Source organism: Urtica dioica, chromosome 8, assembly GCF_054948205.1.
Source record: "Urtica dioica subsp. dioica isolate 48M chromosome 8, U.dioica_male_clone48M_v1_H2, whole genome shotgun sequence".
Lineage (NCBI taxonomy): Eukaryota > Viridiplantae > Streptophyta > Magnoliopsida > Rosales > Urticaceae > Urtica > Urtica dioica.
The window spans coordinates 35,639,380-35,660,851 of record NC_142763.1 but is presented as its reverse complement, the minus strand read 5'-3'; the positions used below and the strand labels follow the sequence as shown (position 1 = coordinate 35,660,851).

General features: G+C 36.3%; 1 protein-coding gene across 1 annotated transcript; it reads right to left on the bottom strand.

Annotated features, from left to right (window-relative positions):
- Positions 1-1,369: 1,369 nt before the first annotated feature.
- LOC149389525 (mechanosensitive ion channel protein 6-like) lies at positions 1,370-5,155 on the bottom strand. The gene is made up of 5 exons (XM_089623022.1): positions 3,614-5,155; positions 3,077-3,200; positions 2,491-2,784; positions 1,949-2,151; positions 1,370-1,878 (listed from the first exon to the last, which is right to left on the bottom strand). The coding sequence occupies exons 1-5, from the start codon at positions 5,005-5,007 to the stop codon at positions 1,614-1,616; spliced, it is 2,280 nt and encodes a 759-aa protein (XP_089479148.1). The 5' UTR covers positions 5,008-5,155; the 3' UTR covers positions 1,370-1,613.
- Between the last annotated feature and the right edge of the window lie 16,317 nt (positions 5,156-21,472).

The following is a 21,472-nucleotide window of genomic DNA, read 5'->3' as shown; positions in this document are numbered from 1 at the left end:
AAGAAACACGTAAACTTAATTATACTAGGTTTGCATGGAAATTATTTCATGCATAAACGTTATTGAATTTTGGTTAATAAGAGTTTTCCGAATCGTAAAAATTTGTTATAGCTATAGTAAAATATTACCTACAAGAATTTTCGTAACTTGAATTACTTCGGCTCGGCAATTATTTATAGTTATTAACAGGATACAATTATTTATAGTTATTAACAGGAAACAAAGGTAAGGTAAGGTGACAATTTTTAGTTTCGATATATATATATATATATATATATATATAATTTTCTGCACGTGGAATTTCCTTTTCTGAAAAGTTAATCACAATAATGCTAGATATTTCCCTTCTTTTTTAACAGGATAAACTGAAGCGAAATAGGTTTTGATCGAATGGTACACATTTCATGAGAATATTAGCATCATCGACGTTTTAGTAACGATGATGTACATAGTTCCTGGGGCGACATTTTTATTGGCTCTCTTTAGCTGTGTTATTTTTGTTTCACAACATTATGATTACAAACGCCAAGAATTAATTATTACGACATTTAACTTTTTTTATATCCACCACTGACATCTATACATGACATGAGGTTCTTATCTTTTCTACTTGGAATTTCTGGATATTATCAATATTGGCATATCCTTTGTCTGATATCATATCAATAATTAAAAAAAAAAAAAAAAAAAAACCACACACACACACACTATACAATGGTTTAGCGCTCGTACTCTTGTAAAATAATATGAAAAAGAGAGGTTATTTTTATTCTTTCGGATAATGTGTCATATGTGATGATGTGAATGAATTATGGAGTCTGGATGCTATCTGTTTTAGATAGAATATATCCCCACATACTTTAATAAATAATTATACCTCCCATCATAATATGCATTAATAATTGAGCACAAAGTTGTTTCTATGATATTACATGAAACGCAATCCAACTAAGGATTTACTAAATCAATAGTATATTTATCATATGTGTGAAAGTGATTGAGAATTACCGATCATGAGTTATTAATCTCATTACATACTAATTTTGTGGATAAAATTTTATATTTTATGATAATTACATGCTATCGGACTCTTAACAAATAACAATAATTTTTATAAGGTCATGAGTCATCTCATTTTACTATCAATTAATTTTGAGGTGAAATCTTGTGATTAATTCTTCACGGTTGTACCACTACAATTGTCTAAATTAGAGATAAGATCTTGTTAGTTCAAGCTAAACCGCCAAACTTATTTTTTCGTTGTTTCAAAACTTGCTCAAAACACATTATTGTTATTTATTTAAAAAGTCATTAAATTCATAAAACCATAGTTTTTGCCGATTAAAAGTTAACAATATAGTTTATTAAGTTCTGGGAGGAGAAAAAAGCTCTTATTTATATCAAATTTATGTACGCTCATTTTTTTCTCTCGTGTAGCTTTTTGCATCACAACTTCACGAGTGAACATATTCACAAACACAAAAACGAAAAAAAAAAAAAAAAAAAAACCCCTACACTAGTAAAAAAAAAAAACAAAAATTCCAACTCAAAAGCCTACTGATCACATCTCTCTCCATAATTCAGATAGAATTGGAAGCGTTGGATAGTCGGATCTAGGTGGGTCGAGTAGAGATCACGGTGGGCATCGCGCGGACGTTGACTTCCTGAGGAAGCATTCGGAACTGAATGTCGAGTTCCTTGAAAATCTTGACCATTTCTTCGATCAGAAGCGATCTCCTCATGTACCTCTCTCCCATGTCCTGGTGGTTCATTTTGTGGCACAGCCATATCGCCATTCTCACTCTCGTCAGATCATCCAGATCCTTCATTATGACCATCGGCGATGGGTACCAATGCTCTTTCTTGCTCTCCACGTAACTGCATCAAGTGAAAAGATAAGAATATATTGCGGATATGAAAACATGTGTTATTATTTTGTGGGACATACTTTGTGATTCTCTGTCTCAAGGTGGCAATTTTATCTGTGGGGGTAGCGATGTGGATGGAAAAGTCGATTCCGTCCCCCATGTCCGGGCTTCTGTAGAAGTTGTTGATCGCCTTGGTCGCCAGGACGCTGTTCGGGATGATCACCTTCGTGTTGTCGTATCTTAGGAAAACCGTCGTCAAGATGTTCATTTCTTCAACAACCATCTGAAGAAAAAAAAAAACTCAATTATTATCCGATTTATTAAGTTACTAACGCGACACCGAATTTGATTAAAATACTGGTGCCAATAATTTTGGTTTGCAAAAATGTCAAAGAGAAATTTATATGTCGATTTGAAAATTTCGCCGATATATAGCTATGTTATACATAAATAATGGTCCGAATTTCTTGAGACTACCAAAAAATTGCAAAAATTAGAATGAAGAAACGCAACTTACTTGTCCGGTATTTTGAGCACAAGCTAGAAATTATGGACTATTTCTCTAACTATTAGTTGATTAAAATGTAATAAAGGCAATATTATATATATTCTTTAATTTTACCTGTACGCCTTCGATTTCACACCGGTCCCCCACGTCAAACGGGTGCATAACAAATAAGAAGATGATGGCTTCAAAGACGGTCTTGCAAGTGTTTCCGAAGATGAATGCCACGAGGACGAGCTGCGAGCTCACAAAGACGAGGAATTTGGTGGTGGCGATGCCGAGTATGAGAAGCCAAATGACACCAATGAGTAATGTGACTATCACGTTCACCATTCGGTGTAGTTTGTTCACCGCGGTTGTCGTGTCGTTTAGGGTCAACGTTAGCGCTCGCCGCTCCCTAAAGGCATTCACCTGAAGTGAAATGACCCACAAAAGAGTTTTAACTTTTATTCACGAATTAAAAGTGCAAACAGGGACGGAGATACCATATTCCGAGCCCCCTCAAAATTTTTTATTTTTATAATAACATTCTTTACTATTATTTACATTTCTTTATTATAATTTATCTTAAAAAATTACAAATTAGTGTTTCATATACGAGCTCCATCTAAAGTGGATCGAGTTTAGCTCCTCCATTACTAATTAAGTTTAAATAGGAAGTAATGAGAAGAGAATCTTTGTGGCCTCTTCTTAAACTTCTTACCACCCAATTTTTCATGGAGCCTTTGCTGATTTTCCTGCTTTCGGACACTCCTTCGAAGAGCGACATTGTTTTTATAGCCTCGTCTTCTTGCATGAAACGCAGCAAGTCATCCATGTCAATGTATCTGCCAAAAGAAATAGGAAGAAGATTTGAGTTTAAAGATTTAAATTTTTCAATACAACATAAAGTTTAACTTGTAGCTACTTTACAAGATAATGCTAACCTATCTACCAAAAGCTGCTCAATCGGTACTAACATCACAAAAGGTTAACAAGAAAATATGCCATCTTGAATTCAATTTAAGAAGAGAATTAAAAAAAAAAAAAAAAAGATTAAAAACCATCTTGTTTCATATATCTTTGTTATTATATGTAAAGCAAATTCACTTGAGGATGGAAATACCAATGAAATTAAAATATAAAACACATTTTTTAGGGGGCTGGTAAGTTGGAACAGAGACGTCAATTCGGAGACTAGAAATTTAAAAATGAATCTATAATATATATTAGGTATAGGTCTAGGGATCGAAGTAGTTACTTGGAGGTATGGAGAGCGACGTTGTGGAAGATCTTCTTGGCGGCGCACTTGGCCTCGACCTCGGTCCTTATCTGGCCGGACGAGGAGTCGTCGACGTCGAGCGTGGTCAAGGCCCCGTACCTGACCATCTTCATGAGCCGCTTCATGTTCCACGCCGACACGTTCCTGGGGTTCAGCTTGTGCAGGTGATCTATGGTGATCCCGTGCTCGTCTCTGGCGGCCCCTTTGCTCACCACCCTCTTCAGCTTCCCCCTCTCCCCCTCCAGCTGGTGCGCCGATATGGGCAGCCCCGAGAGGGTCTCGATCACAAACTGGTTGAACAGCGACTCCTGGATGCGATCGAAGTAGGTGCTGACGTGGTAGGAGGAGGCGAGGACTTTGACGATGAGCGTCTTGACGAGCCACACGAGGGTGGCGATGAGGAAGCAGACGAGGAGCTTGGTGACGTAGCGGAGGACCTCGTTCTTGGTCTCCCTGCGGACGCGCTTGTCGAAGAGGAGGTGCCAGGCGATGAGGACGAGGGCGAGCCAGAGGGAGTTCTGCACCGCCTTTCTGACGCCGTGCACGAAGTAGAGGACCCTCTTTCTGAGCAGGAAGTTGCTCTCCACGGAGAAGACGATGATGCGGATCATCCAGCCGGAGACGAGGCGGCCGCAGATGAGGACGAGGACGAGGATCTCCCACTTCCAGAGGCGGAGCTCCCACACGTTTCTGCGGCGGAGGCGGTGGACGGAGAAGGTGAAGCAGATGGCGCCCAGGATGAGGACCAGGCTGGCCCACTGGAGGAGGGTCAGGGCGTTGAAGTTCGACTTCTTGTATTCTTCCGGGACGTCCTCGTCCATGAACGGGTCTTCCTCTTCTTCCTCGCCGCGCTTCAACGGGCCCGACCTCGGCCCGCCGCACGGCCGCCCCAGTTTCGGCTCTTCCGGCGGGTCGATCAGCCGCGACTTCGCCTTCGTCTGGGGGACCCCCGGCTGGTTCTTGAACGACACCTCGCGCCGCAGCGACGCCGACGTGCACCGCACCACCTCCGGCGACGATGACGACGACGACGACGAGCTGTTCGTCGACGAGCAGCCCGATCGCCGCCGTGATATCTCGCTCTCCGGAGCCGAGACTCCGGCTTTCGCGGGGCGGTTGTGTTGGAGCTCGTCCATCTCCGTATCCATGTCGAGGGAGAATTTGCCGGCGGTCTTCTGGGAGCTGAGGAACTGGCCGATGAGCCTCGTCGGAGGGTCTTCGCTCTCCTCCTCCGCCGCCGGAGATTCGGTGGCCTTGAATTGAAAGCTCTCCTCGCGGTTCCACTTGTTCTCGCGCCAGAAGCCGCCGACGCCGCCTGGAGCTGGGTTGGCATCGTCGATCTCGAGGATGACCTCTTTCTTGTCCCGACCCATCTCTTCAAATGCTTACGATTGTTGTAAGAGCCGTTGGATTGGAGTGGTTTTGTAAGCGATGAATCCATGGCGAGGCTGCGTGTATATATACACACCACTCACGCTGGCGCCAAGAGAGTGACACTCTTGTCAGTGATGATGTTGAACAGTGTTTGGGAAAGGAAGTAAAGAATTGGAGAAGCAACGCCCTGGTTGACGCACGTGTGTAGCTAAAAAAAAAAGGGTAAATACGGAGATTGTTATTATTATTATTATTCTAATAAACTAAGTTATTTTGGGAGGGAAACAGAGAGCAGGTGTTGCCGACAAATAGGTAAACTTAGTAGTCTTACTCTTAAGTTAGAACTTTAGACGTGTTAGACTCCATTTGCATGCTCGACAGATTGTAGTCATAGGACAAATTTGTAAGGAAAAAAAATTAGGGGAAAAATTTAAAATAATTATATAATATGGAGCTCCACTTTTCAAAACAGCCCCAACTTTATTATAATTTATACATGTTATTTATAATTATATTATTTTATAACAAAAACAAACATCATACTCTTATAAATATTTCATATCATTCTAATTAGAATTTGAGGTATAAAAATTAATTTGAATATGATAGACAAAGACAATAATAATAAATATAAATATCCATTACAAACAAACTTTAAAATAAACTGTATGACATAAATATATTACTAAAATCCTAAACAAATAAATTGTCAAGTATAATAAAATACAAATAAATTAAAATGAAAAAATATATATAGCATGGATAAACAACATTTAATTATGAGAAATGATTTTCATGATCCGGCTTATGGCTGCGTTTGGTTGAGATTAAAATGCTCTGTTTTTATTTTTAGAAAAAAAAAACTAAACTGTTTATCCGATGTTTGGCAAAACTGTTTTTACAAAAAAACTTCAAAAGCGATTTTAGATTTTGTACATGAGGTGGAAAAGCTAGAATTTTTAGCTTTTGAAAAAAGTGTTTTTAAGTTTGCTATACAAATTACCGTAATATCTTCGTACAAAGTGTTTCTAAGTTGATAGATTTGTGTATAGAAGAGATTTAGAGAGAATTCATGAAAAGAATGAATGAGAGAATGCAAAGAATATTCTCATTACTGAAAACTGTTTTACAGATAACATCTTATATTACATTGTTCAGCTAACTAACTCCTGACACCCTTGTGCCATGTGGCAATACACAATTGGATGTCATCTAACAGAACAACTAACTTAGGATTCCCTTACAGGCACAGCAAGCCAATTCCTTCCTGTACACGTAATTGCCTTGTTGTGCACGTCAGTGCTGCTATACTCTAATACTCCCCTTCAATTTCAGCGCGGATAGATCTTCGACTCTAAGTTTGTCTCACCAAGACAAGAACAGAGTACTGGAGATTGGCTTGGTAAACACATCTGCAACTTGAGCGGAAGCTGGAATGTGACGCACTTCAATCTCCTTGCGCATGACTTTCTCACGAACAAAGAAGAGGTCGAGTTCAACATGTTTCGTTCGCGCATGTAACACGGGATTTGCCGAGAGCAGCACAGTGCTGAGGTTGTCACACCAGACTATGGGAGCTCGTGGTTGATGAACACGCAATTCAGAGAGCAAGGACTTGATCCAGGATAGTTCAGCAACTACACCCGCGAGGCTTCTGTATTCTGCTTCAGCACTCGACCGAGACAATGTGTGTTGCTTCTTTGACTGCCACGTGATCAGATTATCCCCAAGGTAGACACACCAGCCAGTAGTTGACCGTCTATCGTCTAGGTCGCTACCCCAATCAGCATCACAAAACGCTGTTAGATTGAGTGTGGGGCTTCGTCGGAGATGAATGCCAAGTTTTGGTGTTCCCTTGAGGTACCTGAGAATTCGTTTCACTGCTTTCCAGTGAATTTCAGTTGGAGCTTGCATAAACTGACAAACTCTATTCACAGAGTAAGCCAGCTCAGGTCGTGTGATCGTGACATATTGAAGCGCTCCCACTACGCTTCTGTAGTGATATGGATCATCAAGCAATTTTCCTTCATGCTTGGATAGTGTCTGGTTGCTCATCATAGGTGTATTCATACCTTTTGCTGACAGCATGTTTGTTCTTCTCAGCAAATCATTGATGTACTTCGTTTGCGTGAGTAACAAGCCTTCTGCTGTTGTTGTGGTTTGAATACCCAAAAAGAAGTCTAACTCCCCGAGGTCTTTGAGAGCAAACATATCATTGAGCTTGGAGATGATTGTTTTGATTTGAGACTCTTGACTTCCGGTGACCAAAATGTCATCTACATAAACCAGGATATACATTGTGTCTGATCTTGTTTGCTTGATGAACAAGGACTTGTCAGACTTGGCACTCTCAAATCCAAGTGTCCGAAGTGCTGCATGAAGAGTCTCAAACCACGCTCTAGGGGCTTGTTTGAGGCCATAGATGGCTTTGTGAAGCCGGCACACTTTGTTTTCAGTACCGGAGACTTTGAATCCCTGAGGCTGCATCATATAGACTTCCTCCGTGAGTTCACCGTTAAGGAATGTGTTGTTAACGTCAAGCTGAGCAATACGCCAGCCTTGTGCAAGGGCAAGAGTGAGTATAATCCTGACTGTAGTTGGCTTGACGACTGGACTAAAAGTCTCGGAGAAGTCAAAACCCAGAGTTTGGTGAAACCCCTTCGCAACCAGCCGAGCCTTGAGTTTGTTGAGAGTGCCATCAGCATTTTCCTTCACTCGAAAAACCCACTTACAGCCAATTGCACGCCTGTCCCTAGGAAGATCAATTAGAGACCATGTCTGATTTCGAAGCAGTGCCTCATACTCTGCTCTCATAGCTATGGTCCAATCCGGGTCTGCAAATGCATCAGTGATAGACTCAGGTTCCTCCATGGTCACTAGGAAGGCTTTGTGCTTGTGAATGCCAGCCTTGGATCTGGTTCTCATTGGATGAACATTAGAGAGGGTGAGTGTGTGGTCAATTTGTGGGTTAGTGTGAGGAGTGGCTGTGGCTTGAGTTGGTTGTGGAGAAGCAGTTTGAGGTACATGTTAAGGAAGTGGAAGAACAACTTGTAGGTTAAGGCCAGGCTGAGGTGAGTGACTAGAAGTTGGAGGTGCTTGACGTGAGGGTGAAGATACAGCTGGTGCAATATGAGTTGGGGTTGTAGGTGATTTCTGCAAGGCTGAGAGAGGGGTTGGAATGACTGCTTATGTTGGGACATAGGGGATGGTGGTTTCAGTGTTTGATTTTTGGAATAGAGTTTTATAGGGAAAGGTATGTTCATCAAACAAGACATTTCTTGATATCATAATTTTACCATCCGAACCAAGGCATTTGTAACCTTTGTGATTTATAATGTACCCCAGAAACACACATAGCTTGGACCGAAAGTCTAGTTTGTACCTGTTGAATGGCCTCATGTTTGGGAAGCACGCGCAACCAAAGCTTCGGAGTGTTGTGTAGTCCGGTGTGGCTTTGTACATCACTTGCATAGGGCATTTGCCATGAAGAACCGGTGTTGGTAGCCTGTTGATCAAGTACACTGCAGTACGGAAGGCTTCATCCCATAGTTCAATAGGCATGGATGCACGAGCTAGCAGTGTGAGGCCTGTCTCCACAACGTGCCTGTGCTTACGTTCAGCAAGCCCATTTTGCTGATGAGCATGTGGACATGAGACTCTATGATCAATGCCATGCTCAGCAAGATAGCTTGTGAATGCCCTATATTCTCCTCCCCAGTCTGTTTGCAATGCCTTTATCTTATGACCTGTTTGCAGCTCAACCTTAGTTTTGAAGTGTAGGAATGAGGAGAAGGCCTCAGACTTGGCACGGAGTAAGTACACCCAGGTGAACCGTGAGTAGTGATCAATGAAATGGATGTAGTAGCGATATCCATTCAGTGATTCTGTGGGAGCCGGTCCCCATAGATCTGAGTGCACCAACTCAAGAGGCATAGTGTAAACTGAGGTAGAGTGTGGATAAGGCAAATTATGAATTTTCCCTTGTGCACAAGCAGTACAGAAAAACTTGTCATCTTTGTTGACCTTCTGAGTAAGTTTATTACAGCTAGACAATACATATTTTACAACTGAAATGGCTGGATGTCCAAGCCTATCATGCCACACAGTCAGAGAGTTGTTCTCACTAGTAGCTTGTTGACCATCTGTATAGACTTTAGAGGTAGCTGACTCAGGATAAGCACAATGTGCATGTAGAGGAGATGACTGAACTTGCAGAGAGTTTGATGCACCAAAAGGAAGTATATAGAGCCCATTCTTCAACTTGCCTTCAAGAAGAACTTGCTTGGTGACTCGATCCTTGACATAGCAAACAGTTGGATGAAATTCAAAGAAAACAGAATTGTCATTTGTGAACCGAGAAACACTTAGTAAGTTCTTTTTAATCAACGGCACATGTAGTATGTTCTCTAGCTTTAACACTTTATCTGACTTTAGAGATAGCAAGTGTTTATTTCCAGTGACAGAGATGGGAAGAGCAGTACCATTACCCACAATCACTTTGTCAGAGCCTGTGTACGCCATGTGGTTGCCAATGTTTGACGCATCAGGAGTGATGTGAGTTGTGGCACCTGAGTCTGGATACCACATTGGGTCATAGACCATCTCCGGCGTAGCATGTGCAAGGTAAGATTGATACATCTGTGGTGTGTGAGACGACGTTACAGCATCTCCAGGAGTAGTGGACGGTTGGACATGGCTGAAGAAAGCTTGTGGAGTGTGTCCTCGTCCAGCTGCTGATGGGACACCAGGTGTTTGTGAAAACGTCGAAGAGACTCCATTGAAGCTTTGATCGAATCGATGCCAGCACTGTGGTGCGAGATGTCCTGTGCGGCCACATAGTTGACATTGGGGGCGATTGTTGGAGTTCCAACCACGACCGCGTCCACGGCCATTGCGACCACCACGACCACCTCTGTTGTTGCCGGAAAAACTCTGCGTTGGGCGAGAGTTTTGTGCTTTATGCTGAGACTGATCTGTCGACGCCAAATTCGCCATTTGCTGGGTAGCAGAGTCAATATCACTGTTCTGTTTGGCAATCCTTCGTTCTTGACTCAGGAGAAGGGCTTCAACCTCTGCAACACTGTAAGTATCTTTCCTGGTTTCAATTGACGTAACAAAAGAGTTGTAATCTGACCCTAGGCCATCAAAAATCGCATCAATGTGATCTTCATCCTTGATCGTTTCACCGATCGATGCAAGGAGATCAATCGTGGTTTTGATTTGAAGTAGATAATCATTCATCGACTTCGCGCCTTTCTTTGTCGCAGCAAGGTCTCCATGAAGCTGCTTGATTCTCGCCTTTGTTGTAACTGTAAAATATTGCTCTAGTTTAGACCAAACCTTGTGCGATTCGTTGCAGCCAATCATTCGCGTGAGGAGATTCTCGGACATCGACGAGAGGAGCCATGAGAGCAGCAATTGATCTTGCTGTTCGTGTTCAAGAAACTCTGGATTCACAACTCCAAGTCGCTGATCTGAATCAGAGAGAAACTCAGGTGGCTTCTCAGAACTCTTGATGAATCGAAGCAGTTTGTGACCTCTAATCGTAGCAAGGACTTGGTGACTCCATAACAGGAAATTGTCCTGTGTGAGTTTGATTGAGCGAATGTGAAAAGGAAATTGGTCCTGACTTAGCAGATGAGGATCCGATTGTCGCCGACGAGGTATTGTCCATGGCCGGGGATGAAAGCTCTGATACCATGATAGATTTGTGTATAGAAGAGATTTAGAGAGAATTCATGAAAAGAATGAAATGAGAGAATGCAAAGAATATTCTCATTACTGAAAACTGTTTTACAGATAACATCTTATATTACATTGTTCAGCTAACTAACTCCTGACACCCTTGTGCCATGTGGCAATACACAATTGGATGTCATCTAACTGAACAACTAACTTAGGATTCCCTTACAGGCACAGCAAGCCAATTCCTTCCTGTACACGTAATTGCCTTGCTGTGCACGTCAGTGCTGCTATACTCTAATATAAGTCATCTGTATGATATTTTAAATTCTATTTCACTTCCTAAATTGTAAGAATTTTTGTACCATAATACATAACTTTTCTCTCTGCCTCATCATTTTTTTTTCTATCTAAGAGTTAAACTTGTTCAAAAATGATTTGTGCATTTTATTGGAATGTCGTTGGTCGTTGGAGTCCAATAGTAGTTTGTCTTGTTACGTTATCTTTTTTTTTTCTCTTTGATTTTTTTTAGGAAAAAATATTATTCATATATATGCATATAAATAAAAATATTAATAATTATTATTTAATTTTTAAGAACATATCTATTTTAGTCTTTTTACTATGATATATTTATTTTACCAAACGTTAAATCAACTTTTGTTATCAGCAACTGTTTTATAAACAATTTACCAAACACCTGTTAGTTTTTGAAAAATAATTTTTGAAAAAAAACATTTTTTTAAAAAACAAAAGTATGTCAAACGGACCTAAAAATCAGTGGGTCCCACCACATATAACTTTGGAGTTTACTCTTACTTTTACCTTCTGCTGAAGCATCATCCGGATGATGAATATCATCACTCTTTAATTATTATTAGGTTTGTCCAAATTTTGTTCTCTAATATTATTGAAAAAATGACCCAATGTATTGGGTGGAGAATAAGTCCATTGTTTCCTTTGTTTTTATTGTTGGGGCCAATGCATACAATGCTGTTCCGACTTTTTTTTTTTTTTTAATGAAATTACCGTTGCTTATCAAATCCGTTAATCATTAAAAGTTTATTTTTCCTTTTAATTGTTTTATTTTCTTGCATTCCTATTTTATTTTTATTATATCGACATCTCTGATGCTAGATGTCTGAATAGCGGCGGATGAAAATATGATATTTTGCAAATTCGTGTCAGACATTGACAAGTCAAAGATAAAGATACTCATATTGAATTTCATAATGCATTGATAAATTATATGCGGGAAATTATACTAATATTGAAGATTAAATGATTATATATGTGTGTATCTTAGTCGATTAGTTTAAGTAATATGTTTTTTTTTATATGTAATGTCTTTAAATTAGTATATTATTTTATTATTTGTATATCTAACGTTTCAATGTTCAGTATAATGTTTGTTTGTATATATAAAAACTAGAGATTTGTTAGCGAGGTACATTAATAAGGGGAAAGTTAAAATATTGGTCAAATTAGCATTATATTTAGGATGATAGCATATAAATCTAGTTCGTTCCCATTTTTCCATTTTCTAACTGGTTTTTTCATTCAAACCAATCTTTTTCGCGTTTCAATTTATCAAAGCTTCTTTGTTCTTTAATTTCCCTTCTACAGTGCTTATTCGGTCTATTATTAATGTTGCTTTTTCGAGCCTCAACAATCACGAAAAAAACAATTTAAGGGATTTAATATTTGATTCGATTTATTTATATGTGGATATCAGAAAAGCATTGTATAGAAACGAATATTAGTTATTAATAATAATAAACACGAAAATTAAATATGAGAAATAAACGATTTATTAATATTCCGATCTCAATTACAAACGACAAGCTCGACGATTCAAATACGTTCGTCACTCCTATTGTTCGTACTCCTAAATTTGACTTGCTGCTTAGTATTTCTGGATCGATCATTGTTCAAGTTCGTATCTTTTTCAAATTCCCAGAGATTTTTCGCTCTTCTACTTGACAATTCCATGGAGTTGCTCATCGCAATCTCAAATTTTCAATTCAGTCGTCCAGTTCTGCGTGATTAACTGTGACGGTTAATCTGATTAATATTGACGGTTAATCTGATTAACTGTGACAAATAATTCGATTAATTGTGAATAATTAACTGTGACTACAAGCATTATCTTAAGCAATTAATTGAAGAGTTAATGTGATTGTTAATTGAAGAGTTAATCTCATTAAAATATATGCTTTCTCGAAAATCAAACCAGGTAAATGAAAAGAGTTAATTTGATTAACTTGCCATTTTTGTCGTCTTCGGAGATTGGGATTCTTCCAGATCGACGAGAAGAGGAACGCTAGGTTTCTTTGGATGCGAGAGTGGCGGTTGGCGTTTTGTTGGAGGGCATGTGGTTGTCGGAGACAAGAATAGCGATCGTCAGATAAAAGATCGTCGGTCTGTGGGCGAAGACAAAATTTAGGGTTTTGAGAGTGGTGGACTCAAATAATCGGAGGCTATCGTATCGTCAAGAGGCGAGAGTGGCGATCAGAGAGATTTTTAGGGATGCGTCAATTTGAAATCCCAAGAATCGACGGGGTTGGAGAATTCGGTTTTGGTATGGGTTCGGCTTTGGAGAATGACGACTGAGTTGAGAGATATATCGACACAATAGGAATATGATATTATTTGTTAATGAAATTGGGGTATTTACCTGCTGAAACTAATAGTTGAGTAATAATTTTAAAAGGTGATTAATTTGAGCTAGATACATAGTCTGTCCAAAAAAAAAAAATTGCGTGTTCACATTTATTCAAGATTCAACAATATTTTTATTTTTTTTTGTTTTTTGAAAAATTCTACAAAAGTATTTAAGTACATGTAAAATGAATAAGAAAAAAAAATTATAGTTGGATATAAAAGATACAGGTATATAAATAAATTGTGATACATTGTAAATTTTAAAACTACTAAAATTATAGATGGAGAAATAATTTTTTTACAAAAATAATAGAGTTATAGATTGGAGTTAAAATAATATTCAATTTAACAATAAATTGTATAATAAAGAGATTATATAATAGAGTTACGAGTGAGAAATGAGAGATTTTAAACTGTTAATATTAAACTTTGCCCGTAATTATCAATACTCCTTGATGGTTGATCTTTTTAACAGGTTAAATTGATTTGTGACGTATGATGAAGTAAAAGCCAGCCACGCCGATTTTATTTATATATTTTTATTGTTTATGTCCCAAGTTTATCCTTAATAAAGCTGAGCAGATTTCCAATAGTATAGCGTAATTTTTTTTTTAGCAATCATCGACGTTTTCAACGATGATGAATAAATAGTTCCTCGGTCGACATTATTGGTTCTCTCTCCAGCTTTATTAGTTGGGTTTTCACTGATGCTAGCACCATGCCAAAAATTTAATTATTATATTTAAAACAATCAACTTATGTATCATTATCGCCGCTATCTTTACAGGAGGGTCCTATCTTTTGTAATGGGAAGTTTTAATTGGACAGTACCAGAAGTTTTATATCCTTTGTCTTTTTTTATTGAAAGTTATATCCTTTGTCTGATAGCATAGCAATAAAAGAAAGGAATCTTAATGCTTCATTCGGTTTTTGAGCCTTTGGATGGTCGTCCTTCTGCGCTTCGCCACGTGGTGTGAGAAAATAGTTAAGGCAAGAAGCCTCTAGTAATTTATAAAAAAAAATAATAATAATAAATACTAGTCACTCGGGCGAGCGAGTGAAACTGAGAAACAAAAGTCAACAAAAGCAGGGAAAATATTGAGAGAAGAAAAAGAAAACACAAGAACCGCTACGTGTTTACTTGTGTTTGAAGAGTCTAGTGGATATATTTTTTCAAATTTAAAACTTACAAAACTATAAGAGATTTATCTATCATGATATTTCATAATCAAGATGATCATTATCAATTTGAGATATCATGGAATGACGCTTTTAAAAAAAATTATGGATCGCGTCGGTACCATATATTCTTATGGGGTTAGTTAAAGTTAAGAGATTTGTAAGTAATTAGGCCACTTTAAACATGTGATTTTGGATCTAGTTTATGTTTGACAATTTTTAGGGATATAGTCAAATGACATATGTGACAATAATTAAGGTCTGATTTACCTTTATTTATTAACAAATTCGTCACTTTCTCTCTTCTATTTTTTTTCAAATAATTTTTTTTGCATCAAAACTTCAAAAATTCGTATTTTTCTCATACGAACTCGAAATTGAGTTATTTCATATCCTACTTCGTGACGTCGAGATCTTCAAAAATAGACTCATTGTGTTTGATGAAAAATTATGTTTAATGTATTATATTTACATTTCCATTTATTTATTTTTGATAAATTTCAATTATTTTCATATTTAAGGTAGTAACATGATTTTTCTACATCCATGGTATTAAAAATGAATTTTCATCAAACACAATGGATCTATTTTTGAAGATCTTGGCGTCACGAATCCGTAGGATTTAGAATCACTCAATTTCGAGTTCGTATGAGAAAGATATGAATTTTTGAAGTTTTGATGCAAAAAAAATTATTTGAAAAAAAATAAGAGAGAGAAAGTGACGAATTTGTTAATAAATAAGGGCAAATCAGACCTTAATTATTGCCACATAAGTCATTTGGCTATATCCCTAAAAATTGTCAAACATAGGTTAGATCCAAATTTCATAGTTTCATTTTGACTATTTTGCTACACTGCCCTAAAGTTAAATGGGCATTTTGACCGATTAAAATTAAATAAACCGTTAATTTTAATTGTTTTTATGGTCAAAATTATTCAAACGATTAATTTTAACCAATTATTTCATGATTAACCAATCATCAAAAAAATAAAATATTGAAAATAACGATTAATTAGTTAAGCGTTATCACCAAGAAAATAAAATATTGAAACTAACGATTAATTAATTAATCGTTTTAAAGATACAATTAAATTTAAATTTTTGAATCGGATTGTTAACTATTACAAATTTAATCGATTAACTATTTTTGTCCACTTTTAGCATGGCTGTTGACTGTCGTGAAGAGGGAGAAGACAAATAATAAAGTCTGAAGTGAACAATCACTGTGTACTCAATGAACGTCCAAAGTTTATAATGTCTTGTTTTAAGATCTTCTTCTTGTATATTTATATATATTTGACCTCCAATAAAATAAAATAAAATAAAAAAAGATATTTGACCCTATTTTTACTGAAAGTTTTGTGCAGTAAGAAAGAAAAAAAAAAAAAAAAAAAAAAAAAAAAAACAGAAATATTATAGCCATCTCCGACAACACTACGATTCGACACTACGTTGCATATTTAATTTAATGAGGTCAATGACAAATAATCAAAGCCATGTGTAGGTTATATCGGCGTGTTTCACTTGGACACGTCAACCGCAAAATAAAACCGTGACTCGCCTGAACTCTATATCACAGCCGGGTGAGCATCAAGCTCCAGACAGCCCCTTGGTTAAGTAACAATGATTGACGAAGTTATGTCACAGGTCGATCATCTAAAACGTATTTTGGATATGCAACGTGTCGTTAGCGGAACGGCCAGTGAGTTATTTATTTATTTTTTAATTTTCTAATATCAATCAGTGAGTTATCATATATGTTATTTTTTTTCGTCGACTGCATCATAAAACATGGGGGTGCTCTAATTGCTAAACAGGAAGTGACAGCTCTATAATTTGCAACTAATCCAAGATTAATAAGAAACGTTGAGGGCACGGGAGGACGAAAAAAAAAGTGTCATTATTTTGGGTCCCATTGTATTTGGATGTGACACCACCATAACATAGGAGATTTATTACGTTACATAAAAATCATTTTCTTTGTTCAGAGCAGTGAGTGTCCATGGCTCACACGCTGCGCATGGTTCTCAGCATTATTTATACGAAGTACGAACTAAAGATTTGTAATGAGTAAATACACAAGTAATCAAATAAAGTTGCATTGATTGAGGCAGAATAAGCCAAAACAAATACTGCAAACACGCTCAAGAAAATTAGTGCTCATTTAAACTTCAACGAGCTCTGGCACATTTATTTATTTATTTAAAGGAAATGAGACTTCATTGAATAAGAGCAGGCCCTACGGACATCAAGCCAGAAATAAATAAGACAACTACTTGTGGAGACGACAAATTGTGACAAGACGACCTATCACAAGGATAATGACGAAGCGAATCAAGAAGGACATGAATAACTTTGTTTTGCAACATATTTGATAAGAAGAGAACATATATACAAGCCTCAAAACATAGGAAATGCACTACTACAAAATGGGTTATTCACGTCCCCTCTACAGCGTAGCATCGCTTGCATAATTGAACGATGGCAAAAAAGAAAATTGCGTCAAAATATGATGTGGCAAGATAAAGATGTACCATGGGCGTCGTTTGGTATAAAAACGACGCCCCATTAGTGAAGAGTCGATTGAGCGTCGCTTATTAAATAAGTGACGTTAAAAAAAGCACCATCAATATATATATATATATATATATATATATATATATATATATATATATATAATCAGTTGTTCAACAAGTTGTTTCACCCACTCGTTGAACAATCATCTAACAACACGTTTAATAATTTCATAGTAGATCTAATCAAAGATTAAGAAAGCCATGAAAATTCATGCTCTGATTTTCTTGGGATATAATCACAAATATAATCTCACATGACATAGTCGGTATGAATATGATTTATATATAATTGGTATTTTAAATATGTTTGTATTATATGATAAGGATGTAATAAAAACATGTGCGTGATTAGTCATATTAGTTTATCTAATTACAAAATAATCTCTAAAGTTATTATATTTTATGTGTATAGCTGTATTAATTCATCAAAAAATAACATAAAATTATTTTATATTATTTTTATTGGTTATGAAAAATAGTTATAATATGTGATAGAGAATTATTACACTACAAAAATACATTAATCAAAAGTATTAATCTATGTTGCAAACAGAGACTAGAAATACATTACAGTATATAGCTAAATAAATAAATAAACTTAAAACTATATTGCTAATATATACGTTACCAATAATAATATAGTATTGGATGAGAGGAAAAAATACCGTTTAATGTGCTAAAAACTATATTTTAATTAAAGTATAAAAAAAAAAATTATGACATGAAGGACGAAGACACGCTTGGATTGCCTCCAACTACAAAACAAATGAAGATTGAAAATCTTTAACTATAAGAAAATGTAATAAAATAAAATAAAGTCAGTGTCTGCTTAGAGTGTTGTTGGTGTTAGGATTGGTGCTCGTAACGATTTCTCCGGGTTTTTATTACCGTGAATCCACCAAAGTCTGGAGCTAAAAACTCTTCTGATCTACCAATTTCTTCTCTGCAATAGAATTATCATCATACCCAAAACACTATATCCATCAATAGTATAATGAATGAAGCTCAACAAAAAGAAAAACATAGAAAAAAAAATGTTCTATACTTGGTTTCTCTGACTCACCTTTTTTCTTAATATGCCCTAAATATTTTGACGACTTGTATACAAAACAAAAAAAAAAAAACTTATAAACCCTGAATTGAATCGGGTCGTAGGAGATGCTAGACGCTGAAACACACAACTTCAACTCACCATAATTAATGGGAAACAACAATACAGCCTATAATAACAAACAATTTCAGAAATTTTGAAGATTGAAAAAAAAAGACAATTACTAATTGGAGATTGAAGAAATCGAACGCATAAACCACGCCATGCTGCAACATCGTGGACCACCGTAGTTGAATGAAGGCTCGACGACGACGAGGAAGGCGGTCGAGGTGGAGATTTTGGTGGTTCTTAATGGCGGCCGTGAAACCTAAAAATCGCGAGAGTGAGTTGAAGAAATGAAGAGTATAGAGTCGGAAAAGAACTGAAGCATATTCGCATATTTGCGAGTAAGTTAGAATATATAGACGGCGTTTATATAAATTAACGTCATCTATACTCACTACTACAAATTCAATTTTCTGATCTGGAAGGGTCATGTCGCACCTAAAAGTCGCATCTAAGCTCATATTAGGTGCGACATGTCGCACTAGATACCCATCCGGATGATTAAATTTTTCGTTGAAGTTAAGTGATATTATGTGCGACACTGTCGCACCGGATATGATTTCGTCGCACCTAATACCTTTCGGTGCGAAGGTTTCAAAATTTAAAACGGTCTGAAAAATCGAACCAAATAGGCTTCCCGCCATTATATTGAGTGTGACATGTCGCACCCAATATGAAATCATCTGCCAGTTTCAAGAATTTTGGCAGCAAATAGGTGCGAAATTAAGTACGACATGTCGCATCTGAAAATGTCGCAGCTAATATGGACACTTTTAGGTACGACATATCGCACCTAATACCTTTAGCGACGGACTATTAGGTGCGACAATGTCGCACATAAAGTCGCACCTAATAAACTATTAGGTGCGATTTTTGAGGAATTTGGTGCGACAGTCATCACACCGGATGCCTCTATTTGTTCTAGTGTGATAGGGTCACGTGTTGCCCTCTGGTTCGACTTGATTTATAGATGGTCATTTATAGTGATGCTGAAAATTACACGTATTTGCTCTGGTTGGACCAACACTTTAGACTTCGTTTATTTTTAAACGCTATATATTATAATACACGACACTTATCTTTGATGTCCACCCACATAACAACGTTTTATTGGTTGATTTTAAATATTTACTTTTAATTGTGTTTTATCTTATGAGCACCGTAAAAAATAGTGCCATTCAAAACATATTTTGTAGTAGTGTGGTGATACTCCAAATAGTTGTCTCATTTGCACCAATTTCATAACATTTTCCCACTTTCTATCAAAATACTAAATTGGTCCAAAATACCACTATCTATGTCAACAATATTGACATGTGCAAAAATATATCTCAACATTGTTGACATAGATGGTGATATTTTGGGTGAAATTAGTATTTTGGTGGAAAGTGAAAAATATTACGAAATTGGTTGTTTATATTAATTTAATGTTATTATAAAATATGTTTTACGTGGCCTAAATTCCAACGGTCCAAACCTATAGTCGTTATTGTTGTCCTTATTTGTGTATAGCTGAGATGTGATATGCCCCAACGGGAGTAGCTTTAAGATCTATGTGGCTAGTGAAATGTCGATTGCTATGGCTATGACTAGCACTGCTACCTAGGAGGCGATGTGACTTTTCTTTGTGGATTGAGTATCATTCATTTCCACGAAGAGATTTTCATATCTTATAATAACTGTAGTACCTAGTACGTATCGCTGAGCTTTTTGTAACTTTTCCTATAAAATTAAAATGTAAATGTGTAAACTTATAAGATTTCAAAAAGGATAAAGGTGTATTATATTATTATTGGAAGACAGGGTGAGATATTTTATTTTTGCTCAAAAGACAAAGTAAGATATGCGAACGTGGAATATGCAAAGGAAAACACGTACATGCATGATGTTCCTCACAGGTTTCTATCATATACCCCCCCTTGGAAAAGTTTCATACACTTAATGATGAGCATTGTAATGCTCTTTGAGGGTTGATCATTTGATAACCTTTTAAAATTCATTTAACCTTAATATTAGTATTAGTAACTAAAAAATTAGATTAAATCGACCAATTGGAAGACGAGTGAACCAATTTACTTAACAAAAAAATACCCTTTTATAATAAAAAGTTATACCCTTTCAGATATTTTGATTACTGAAAGAAACAGAAAATTAATCTTCTTAATTTTAATCTTAACCGAATTCAAGCTTAAAATTCACCGAGGTTGACCAAAATCTCACTTTGATTACAACTCTTTCTATTGAAAAAAACAAAGAAAAATAATATAACTCTTTCTCTTCCATGTCTAATCGTATTCTAACTCTTATACTAAGAACATGTCATTAGTTGGCAATTTTACCTAAAAAAATACGATTTAATTAGTTTAATATTTTCTAAGTAAAATCATAGATCAATTAAATCCTTAAAAAATGTGTAAAATTAGTATGTAGCTAGAGAGTTAAATTAAATTGTTGAGTGGCCAACTATTCTAAGCACATTTAATTTATTTTAGATTAAAACATACAAGTGTAAAGCTCTTTAATTAACTACTGAACATAATTTTTTTTTAAAAATTACATATAATTTCAAGGGCTAATTTCAAACTAATCGAAGATTTACTCTATTAAAAAAAAAAAAAAAAAAAAAGAATCAATATGAGTTATTGGAGAATAGTCACACGTTTTAGGCCACTTAAAAATTGTGATCGCAAAATAACTAAAATTCAATAAAATAGTCAAATTTTCTATGCGTGTCAGTTATAGAAAAATTCAATACCTAAATTAACTATATTAATTTTTTAATAATAGAAAGAGAAAAAATTGGAAGTTATTAGTTTTTTTGGAGCAATTATTGTTTGGGGTTTCAATTAATATTGTTTATGAAATCTCTCTCTCTCTCTCTCTCATATTATTGTTTTCTTATACAAATAAATTACCTATAAGATTGAAAACAAAAAACTATTGTTGGGAGATATTAATAGGTGTTAACCACTACGAAAAAGTTTTAGCTCTTTTTTTTTTGGTCATTAATATTAGATTTGTTAGCCCTCTCTTCTTCTCTCTTCTATGGCGGTTTTTGTATGGATCTATTAGAAAAATAGTCAATTTAAACGTTTAATATTGTTAAATAGTCAACGTTCGATAATCTTAGGTAAATAGTAATTTTACAGACGTAAATGTTAAATAAATAGTCGCCTCCATATATTAGATCACGCCATTATTTACGG

Coding starts and splice junctions, on each gene's coding strand:
- LOC149389525 (XM_089623022.1), bottom strand. CDS start 5,007: ATGGGTCGGGACAAGAAAGAGGTCATCCTCGAGATCGACGATGCCAAC. Junction 2,785..3,076: donor GCTCCATGAAAAATTGGGTG/GTAAGAAGTTTA, acceptor ATTTCACTTCAG/GTGAATGCCTTTAGGGAGCG. Junction 2,152..2,490: donor GTGAAATCGAAGGCGTACAG/GTAAAATTAAAG, acceptor TTTTTTCTTCAG/ATGGTTGTTGAAGAAATGAA.